Source organism: Thunnus thynnus, chromosome 14 (genome assembly GCF_963924715.1).
Source record: "Thunnus thynnus chromosome 14, fThuThy2.1, whole genome shotgun sequence".
Classification (NCBI taxonomy): Eukaryota; Metazoa; Chordata; class Actinopteri; order Scombriformes; family Scombridae; genus Thunnus; species Thunnus thynnus.
Window position 1 is genome coordinate 18543279 of NC_089530.1, and position 9570 is coordinate 18552848.

The 9570-nt window shown below is 41.6% G+C and overlaps 1 protein-coding gene across 1 annotated transcript; it reads left to right on the plus strand.

The window, feature by feature from the left end:
• Nucleotides 1-371: 371 nt before the first annotated feature.
• dhx32b (DEAH (Asp-Glu-Ala-His) box polypeptide 32b) lies at nucleotides 372-7961 on the plus strand. Its single transcript, XM_067610354.1, has 11 exons — nucleotides 372-780; nucleotides 949-1142; nucleotides 1713-2088; nucleotides 2178-2414; nucleotides 3089-3182; nucleotides 3288-3437; nucleotides 4309-4500; nucleotides 4789-4929; nucleotides 5636-5826; nucleotides 6830-7020; nucleotides 7559-7961. Exons 1-11 carry the CDS (start codon nucleotides 499-501, stop codon nucleotides 7731-7733), a joined length of 2223 nt encoding a protein of 740 aa, XP_067466455.1. The 5' UTR covers nucleotides 372-498; the 3' UTR covers nucleotides 7734-7961.
• Nucleotides 7962-9570: the final 1609 nt, after the last annotated feature.

Below are 9570 nucleotides of genomic sequence, written 5' to 3' on the forward strand. Positions count from 1 at the left end.
AGTAACACTGTGAGGCTGCAGTGTGAGAACAGCAGGTCTATTTTCTGGAACAACTGTTGGTTCTTAGATGTAGAAATAAATTATCTCAGTTTGTCAACCACTGAGATAATTAGTTTCTAAATCACAAGATTAAACAAAAGTTGATAAATAAATGCATTTTACACTGTGTACAGCTTGTGGCCTTTGCATGCGAGCCAGTTCTCATCATAAACACCAGACCCCTCTGTGTCTCTGCCCATCTATCTCTGTTCTCACACCAGTGTGTGTGCGCGCGTGTGTGTGTGTGTGCGTGTCATCTGTTGATGACTGCACTTCTATGGGATTAGTGGCCACATGACAACACTGGGCTGACCGCCTGGTGAGCCTTTCATTTGGCTTCACTTGCAGAGGCGGTCTGTGTGCTGTCCAACAGTTTACTGGGAGCTGGAGATTTCCAAACTTCATTCCTGTGGATCTGTAAATGAAGTTTATGCCGGACAGACTGGGAGCTCGCTTGTGATGGCGCAGGACATTACCAGTTTATCTGGAGAGGACTTCTTTGATGGGAAATCACCCTGTTGTTCAGACACAGACGCGTTGAGTCAAGGAGACAAAGAATACGATGACATTTTGGAGCTTAATCAGTTTGACGGGCTGCCTTATTCCTCCAGATTTTACAAACTGTTGAAAGAAAGGAAAGATCTGCCAGTGTGGAAAGCAAAGTCTGAATTCATGGACACTTTGGCCAAAGGACAGTTTGTTATTGTCAGTGGCTCTGCCAAAACTGGAAGGAGCTCTCAAGTGAGTACTGGCGGGTATTTGACACTTGTGATTGCATTGCCATGGAAAATATTGCAACAGCAGATTCAGCTTTGTTACAGGGACATAATCAAACCATCTTAAAAATTAACAATACTGGGGAAGCATGTGTGATGTAAACAACTTCTCTCACACTTCTTTTTGAAACAGATTCCCGAGTGGTGCGCCGAATTCTGCCTGTCAGTCCGGTTCCAGCATGGTACGGTGGTTTGTACCCAGATTCATGCGCAGCAGGCTGTAGATCTCGCCTTGAGAGTGGCTGATGAGATGGATGTCAACATTGGCCACGAAGTCGGATACAGCATCCCTCTGGAAACATGCTGCGCTCATGACACAGTTCTCAGGTCTGGAAAAACTGCATTTTATACCAACAAAAACATATCGAGTCTATCTCAAGTGTATCCGAGAAACAATAAAACATGGTCAGAACACTCACACAGCTAAATCACCCCGCCTTCTGTTATACTGAAGAGAGAGGTGAACAAAAGGCTTGAGGGGCCTCTTTTCACTGCCACAGCTGCCCGGCTCCCCGTCTGCCCATATGTCACACTCCCTCATGTGAGTCCCTCATAAGTCAGCTCGGCAACAAAGGAACTCAGCACATTGAGGAGAGGGAGATAAGATAAACAGGCAGCCGGCGAGTACGAAAGGATATACTCCCCAGACTAATTATCAGAGTAAATTACACTAATAGGGGCAAAACAGAAGCGTAGACAAAGTGCCTTTCATTAAAATGCCATTCTGAAGTATGCTGAATGGATTTCCTGTTCCAGTCTTTGAGCCTAGAGGCTTACAATCAATGAAACCTGAGGATTTATGTCAGCTTATTATGAGTTTGGTAAGATACAGTGTGTTTCAAGTGCCCCTGTGCATGTACTTGCTCTCTGTTAATGGCATTTTATCACCCACCACAGGTACTGTACAGATGACATGCTCTTGAGGGAGATGATGTCAGACCCTTTGCTGGAGCGCTACGGTGTGGTGGTGGTGGACCAGGCCCACCAGAGGACCGTGGCTACTGATGTACTTCAAGGTCTGCTGAAGGACATCGCCCTACAGAGGCCAGAGCTCCGTGTGGTCCTCCTCACCGCAGTTGATCCCGGCCCCAAGCAGCTGGTCCACTTTACCGGGTCCACGGTGCCTCTCATACACCTGGAGAGCCCGGCCGCAGGGGAGGTGGTGCACAGCAGCACGGGTGACAGCTATTTCTGCGCCTCGCTCCGTCTGGTGCTGGAGATCCACCGCTCTGAAGAGGGAGGGGACGTGGTGGTGTTTCTGGTGACGACACAGGTAAAAAAAAAAAAAAGAAAAGCAGAACAGGATGGATTCAGCAGTCTGAGAATATGTCTTCCTCTGACTCTCTGTTTACCCCCGACCAGGAGATAGATCTGGCCCTTGACATCCTGCGTCATGAGGGCCACAGCTTACCCCCTGATCTGGGAGAGCTCCTGCCTGTCGCTGTACACCCCGGCCAGCCTGGGACTCTACCAGTCATGGGGGAGGAGGAGACAGGCCGCACCAGGAGAGTATTCCTCACATCCAGCCCAAATGAAGACTTCTTCTGGGCTGTCAGCTCAATAAGCTTTGTCATCGATGCAGGGCTGGAGAAAAGATATGTAAGTTCATCTTTCATATTTGCAATGAAAATGTGTTTAGAGTATAGTTTCATAATAAGTCTTAAAACAATAGTCAGGTGTCCAAATAAACATTGAAATAGGTTTTTCTTGCCATAATCATTTCTCCTGTTCATACTGACCATTAGAAGATCCCTTCATAACGCATTTGCAATGTAAGTGATGGGGGACAAAATTGACAGTCCTCGTTTTGAGAAAAACTGTATTTCAAAGTTTATCTGAAGAAAATATGGGGCTTCAGCTGTCTGAGTTAGACAAATGAAGTTGATATCTTCCACAGTTACAGTCTTTGTGTCTCAATGGAGTGTTTTCCTGTACTGTTGCAGCAGAAGGATCGTAACAAAAAGAGGGAATATGGCAGTAAAACACAGTAACTTTGAAAGTTATTGACTTGATTTGTCTGAAGCTTCATATTAGCTTCAAATAAACTTTTTTTGCACACATTTTTGCACAGAAGAAGACAGAAAACTGCAGTGTTTTTAATTGTGCAGTCTCGTATATAATACTTTTATCAAATTTAATGTTACAGTGTAATTAAAAATTAAAATTTTTGTGAAAATGAATCTTGAATCTGGACACCACTATTTTAGATCTGAGCGAATATTTTATTAAATGTCATTATACATAATCCAGATCAACGCACTGTGATGTTGCAGGTTTACAACCCCAGGATCAGGACAAATTCAGTCATCATTCAGCCAATCAGTGCAGGCCAAGCCAAGAGTCGCAAACAGCTGGCAGGTCCAACAGGTGAGAAGTTAAACAACTGACAAAAAAAAAACAACTTTTGACATAAACCTGCGGCTGCCTATGCCTCGCTGCTGTCCTGTCTAAAATTACCTTTCTTTCCTGTAGGCAAGTGTTTCTGTCTGTATCCTGAGGACAGACAGCTTCCTGTCGAGATACGCCCGCACATTGCAGAGTCTGACACCACTTCCACCGTGCTCTTTTTGAAGAGGATGGAGATTGCAGGACTGGGTCACTGTGACTTCATCGACAGGCCAGGTGAGATTTACATAAAGTGACAAAAAAAGAGAACATTTTCATGGCATGGTGTGTGTTGGCTGAGCCCCTGCTGCTCTCTAAAATTCTCATGTCCGTGGTGATAATGGCATGAATTTTGGGTTCAGTCAGTCCGCTCTTGTTTTGTTCCAACAGACAGGAACTTGTTTTATTGGAGGGCAGCGAGCCGTGCCTCAGCTGAACTGACAGCTCCTGTTCTGCGAGCATCCTTTTTAGAGCTGACCTGCTTCCGTGTGCTTTTGTTCCCCCCGGATTTATTCACCCCCACTAACACAAACACACACACACACACACACACACACTGAGTCTCCCATTAGTTGATTAGAGAATACTGGTGTTGGTGTGTGGGAGTGTGGATGATAATGGAGAGCCTCTAAGGTGGATTTTGTGTCCGCATCTCTTTGTCTCACTGTGATGTTCATCGAAAACATGTTTGTGACAGAGACAGAATAGAAAATCTCATTTGTACCATGAAAGACTTTTCATTTTGCATAGTGATGCATGGCAGATGTTGGTGAGGATTATAAAATCCTAATCTGCTGCTGCCTTTTTACTCGGAGCGTGCCCAGCAGGGTGCCAGTATATTGTAGGGGATTGTCTCAGTGGGTCAGCATTTCGGATTAGAGTTTAGACAGCATACAAAACAGAAAAGTAATCCCTAACAGTTTAAGTCAAAGTGTATTTATATGTAATGAATCATGTACATTGACAGTTTAAGCACTAGACAGTCAAAAAGCAGCCACTAGAAATACGTTTCACTGTTGATTTGGTTTCCCGTTTTCACAGTTTTTTCACCAAGGTTTAATTTTAGAAAGAAAACAAAGTATATAACCTAAAAACCTTTCCAATCCAGATCCTGAAGGCCTGATGCAGGCTCTAGAGGAACTGGACTACCTGGCGGCTCTGGATAATGATGGCAACCTGTCCGAGATGGGCATCATCATGTCTGAGTTCCCCTTGGAGCCCCAAATGGCCAAAACATTGCTAGCGTCCTGCGAGTTCGACTGTGTCAGCGAGGTGGTCATCATTGCTGCCATGCTAACAGGTACAGTAGGTAGATTAATGTCTACGGTTATTTATCTAATAATTCACCCACACTGTTACTAAAACATAATGTTGCACATCTAATTGTAGCGACAGCAGAGACCTGGTCTCTTAATGCAGATCAACATCGGCCTCTTTTACTGTAATGACTGTTACATAGTACTATATAATGAACTATTAAGGTCTGCCTTTGTCAAGCTAGAAGATCACTGAAAATGTAATATACAATTTAAGATAGAAACAAAGTTCTCAACATCCACATTCTTTTTGTGTTTTTTTTTTCTCACAGCTCCAACTTGCCTCATGATTCCCTCGGTGGACTTGAAGCCAGAGGCGGCTCAGTGCCACATGAAGTTCCAGCACCCAGAGGGAGACCACTTCACCCTTATCAATATTTACAAGGCGTTTAAACAGTGCCAGCAGGACCCATGTGAGTTTAGAGAGCACACACACACACACATACACACACAGATGCTATGGAGATCAGTGAATGGAGAAATATCATCCAAACTGTTGGCAAAATGAACTAGCCTTAAACAATGCCACAACAAATCATAATGAGAATAGTAATTATAATATTTATAATAATAATACAATCTAAAAAAAAAGGAAAAAATATACTTTAATGACTAAAAAACTCAAAACTAATCCTCAAAATGTGTTTCTAAGTTTATTGTTTTTAATTGTTTGTATTGATTGTTTGTCTTTATAATATAGCAGACAATAGAGTGACAGGATGACATGATGATGTGAGAATCTTATTAGTTATTTCAATAACGACAGTAATCATAATTACTGCCTCTCAAGGACTGACTGACTATTAACTTCTCCCTTGAAATATTGTGATTAATCACAGTAGAAAAGTGCAATGTTTTGAGCCGCCCTTCGTCAGGTACAGAGCAATGAAAGGGAGCAATCGATTCCTCAATCTAATTAACAGTTAGAGGTTTTTTAGAGTTTAGTTTAGCACCTTGACAACAATGATGTGCCTGTGTTGAACACTGAATAAGGACAGTAAAAAAAAAACCAAAGCAATATTATAGCATTTGTATTTTGGCACATACAGCTCTGTGTCTTCATCAGTGATTCTACCTTTCTGTAATCCTCTCTTTGACTCGCTCTTCCTCCCTCTTTAGACTGTAATGTGGAGAAGTGGTGTCAGGATTTCTACCTAAACCACACCGCTCTGCTGATGGCTGACGCTCTTCGTACTGAGTTGAGCGACACTCTGAAGAGGATCGAGCTGCCCGTGTCGGTGCCCGCCTTCGGTTCCCGAACCAACACCATCAACATTAAGAGAGCCCTGCTGGCAGGTTTCTTCATGCAGGTCAGAAAACAAAACTTTATTATACCACTCATCAAAAACAATATAATTCACAACATCAACAATGAACAAGAAGAAAGCTTGAAACTCCAACACTCCTCGAAAAGACTCCTAAAGGCCATTAAAACACCGACTGGAACTAATGCAGCAAGGTTGAGTGCGCTCTAATCTTTTGTAATTATACTGTGATTTTAGTTTCCACAATTAATGATCATAGAATATGGGCTTAATGAAATATTAATGTAATTCTGTTCATTCATGTAGGTGATTAGATGTATGCAGAAACAATCATTTTGCTTTTTCATGACTAATAATCCAGCACAGCCACACTCAGCAAAATAACCAGAATTATTATTTCGCCATAATTGTGTAGCCGTGCCGTACCACTGACGATGCAAAACACTGAAATTAACTGATTTTTATTCATCGACTGACAGTTCGACTATGTTCAGATCTTACACTTCATTTTCGTCCACCTTTTAACTATCAGTGCTTCCGCAACTAACTCACATTTAAACTGTTTACAGTACTCACACTTGAACTGTTTTCAGCTCTCCACTTTTATCTCAAACTTGACATTTCAACTGCTTTTATCTTTTATTTTTCCCATACAGAAAAACAATATATGTACATATATATTGTGCATATATAAGGGTGTAATATATGAACACTGTTCATGCACAATTTACTCCGACCCCTTCAGTGCTATACACCGAACTGGCATTAAGGACTTCCAGGTCAATTCATCACCTACACTTCTAGTAACATTTCATCTTTCATTTCAACTGCTTCAACTCCTTTCAGTATTTATATTTTTTGCCACTTTAAGTATAACTTCTTATGTTTTGGCTTTTTTAAAATTGTACACGCCAAGCCAAAAATCAAAAGTATAATTATACAGATGCGTTTCGCATTTGGAAGTCCTGTTTAAAAAGTATTCTTAGGCAGTGACTCAAATTCCTTTGAGAAAATCTGTCTGACTGTGTCTGGCTATGGTTTCCCTCAGGTGGCGCGGGATGTGGACGGATCAGGGAACTACTTCATTTTGACCCACAAGCATGTGGCACAGATCCATCCTCTGTCTGGTTACGGTGCCAAGAGCCCCAAACTGCGCCTGCCAGAGTGGGTGCTGTTCCATGAGCACTCCTTCTCTGAGGACAACTGCCTCCGCACTGTCACCCACATAACACCAGAGGAGTGAGTCTCAGTCTTAACATTTCGTTCTTTGTATATCTTACAGTTGTACGATTCACATAACTGACCATATACAGTCTTTGTTAACCAGACTGCAGTCTCTTGTGACTTTTATAGCACCACCCTTGTATCTTTACATTTGAAGAGGCTTAAAAGTAATCAGACAGACACATTCCCTTTCCCTTGTGGACCAGATGTAAAGCCCCAGTTCAGCAGAGACTAGTCATGTTGGTTGTGGAGGGTGCTATCATAATCCTTTTCTCTAGTATCAGCTGGTAAGAGGGGGGATTATGGATTGCACAGATGCCTGGGAATGTGGAGCTGCAGCTTAAAAAGGAGGAAAAGAAAGCTCTGCAGCCTTTGTCATGCTCTCTTAGGTTTCACATCCTGAAATATATGAATCTGAGTGATTGCACTTCAAATAATGTGAGGAGCAGATGTACTGTCAGTCTTGTCTCCAACAAAAGTGCCTAAATTTGGAACAAGTTGAGCCTGTGTAACACATTATTTTACCAACAACATTGTTCCCTTCTTCTGTTAGGTTCATTCAGATGGCACCACAGTATTTCTTCTACAATCTACCGCCTAGTGAGAGCAAAGACATCCTCCAGAACATATTGAACAGCTCAGCGCCTCACTGCCAAGAGAAGAAACCTCCGACCTCCAAAGAGGAACCCCAAGAAGATCAGACTTATGACCGCTGCGTCATACAGTGACTGTTCCACTGTTCCCAGTGGTGGTGATGAAATTAGGAGTTATTGCACTACATTGTACAGAAACACATTGTCTGCATAGTTGTATAATTTATCACTTAACTGAAAGTGTTTTTTCAGTAGTTATTTCCTTTCATCTGTGCCGTTCATCTTGTTTTTGTCACTATATCATGTTTTGTATGTCTTTGAATAGTTATACAAAGTAAACTAATATATGAATGAAAAACTACAGTTGCTGTGTATGTGTCTCATTGTTATATTTGTACCCAATCATCCTATTCAACAAATCTGAAATAGCCAAGATTCATTTAGTTTCCCACCCCTGTGAGGTTTGCAATCAGATATATATCCTCTGCTTAAGTTTTTAATAACTCTGTGGCTCCTCCTTTTCACGTCTTACCCTCAGTCACTGTCCAGCAGTCAGTCACCCGCAGCACCGAGGGTCCAGCCTGATTAATGAGGTACAGAGACAGTTTGGGCCCGCCTGCAGCTCCATCTGGTGTGTGTGTACAGTTCAGGAACAGTGGGGTGACCCAGTTCACTGATGCTGCATTACCAAACACTGTGTCCCCTTTTCAGCGACCCAGACTGAATGGAGCACCACTGCCAGAACCCACAGGGTAGAGTGTTGCAAAACCCACTTAAAATATTTTTCTTCCCCCTGAACTGTCTTTTAAATGGTAAATGGCTGCTTAAATAGCGCTTTTATCCAAAGCACTTTATAATGTTTCTGCTGCTCACTCACCCATTTATACACACTCACACACCAACGGTGATGACAAGCTACCATGCAGGGTGCTGGTGCAAGCTCTGATTAAAATATCTCCTCTCAAACTAAAAAGGGATCAGTTAGCAAAACATCACAGTGATCATGTTTCGTTGTTATTGAGTGGAACAGTAACAGTATTGTTAATTAGATCTGTCTTTTTACCTCCTTTTGTGATGCTTAAAGAGAAACCTGTGGTAGAGGAAGTACTCAGATCCTTTACATAGGTACCAACACAATGTAAAAATACCCAATCACAAGTAAACAGCTGTGTATTCAAAAGTTTCCATAAGTAAAAGTACAGGAGTATTTTAAGCAAAATGTACTTTAAGTATCAGTACTTGGTCCCTGTGACTGATATATTACTATGTTACATTATTAGGTTGTTAATACTGTAAAAAGTACCAATCCATGAGTAGTATTTTACTGCTGTAGCTGGTTGAGATGCAGCTAGTTTTAACTGCTTTTTACACAGTGTAGTCCAGTGGTTCCCAACCTAGGGTTTGGGCCCCCTCCAGTGGATCACAAGATAAATCTGAAGGGGTTGGGAGATGATTAATGGGAGAGTTAAGAAAAAAAACAATTTCTGCTACAGAAATTTGTATTAAATTTGGGGATTTTTTTTTTTTACTAGTCTTTGCTTTTTTGTGAAATATTGGATACTTTTACTCTTTGGGGCATTGAACAGTTATTTGAATGAAACCATCTGGTGGCTCTGCTACTGTAACAACTCAGACATTTAAAAACTGAGATGAGGGTCACAAGCAAAATCGGATGGGAGTCACTGTTTTAATCTACAATACATTGAATTTTAAAAGCTTATCATGTCTTTTTTAATGTAAAATCTAACTATAGCGGTAAAATAAATATACAGTAGTGGAGAACTCTAAAGTAGCATAAAATGGAAATATTCCAGTAGTACTTCAAAATTGTACTCAAACAGAGTACCTGAGTAAATGTACTTACTTCCTTTCCACATCTTGGAGATCGACATGATCTTATGGGATGGCGTATATATCGCATACCACTTTAAGGACATTTCGTGTTTCATGTCTACGCATTTTAAGCTTTTTG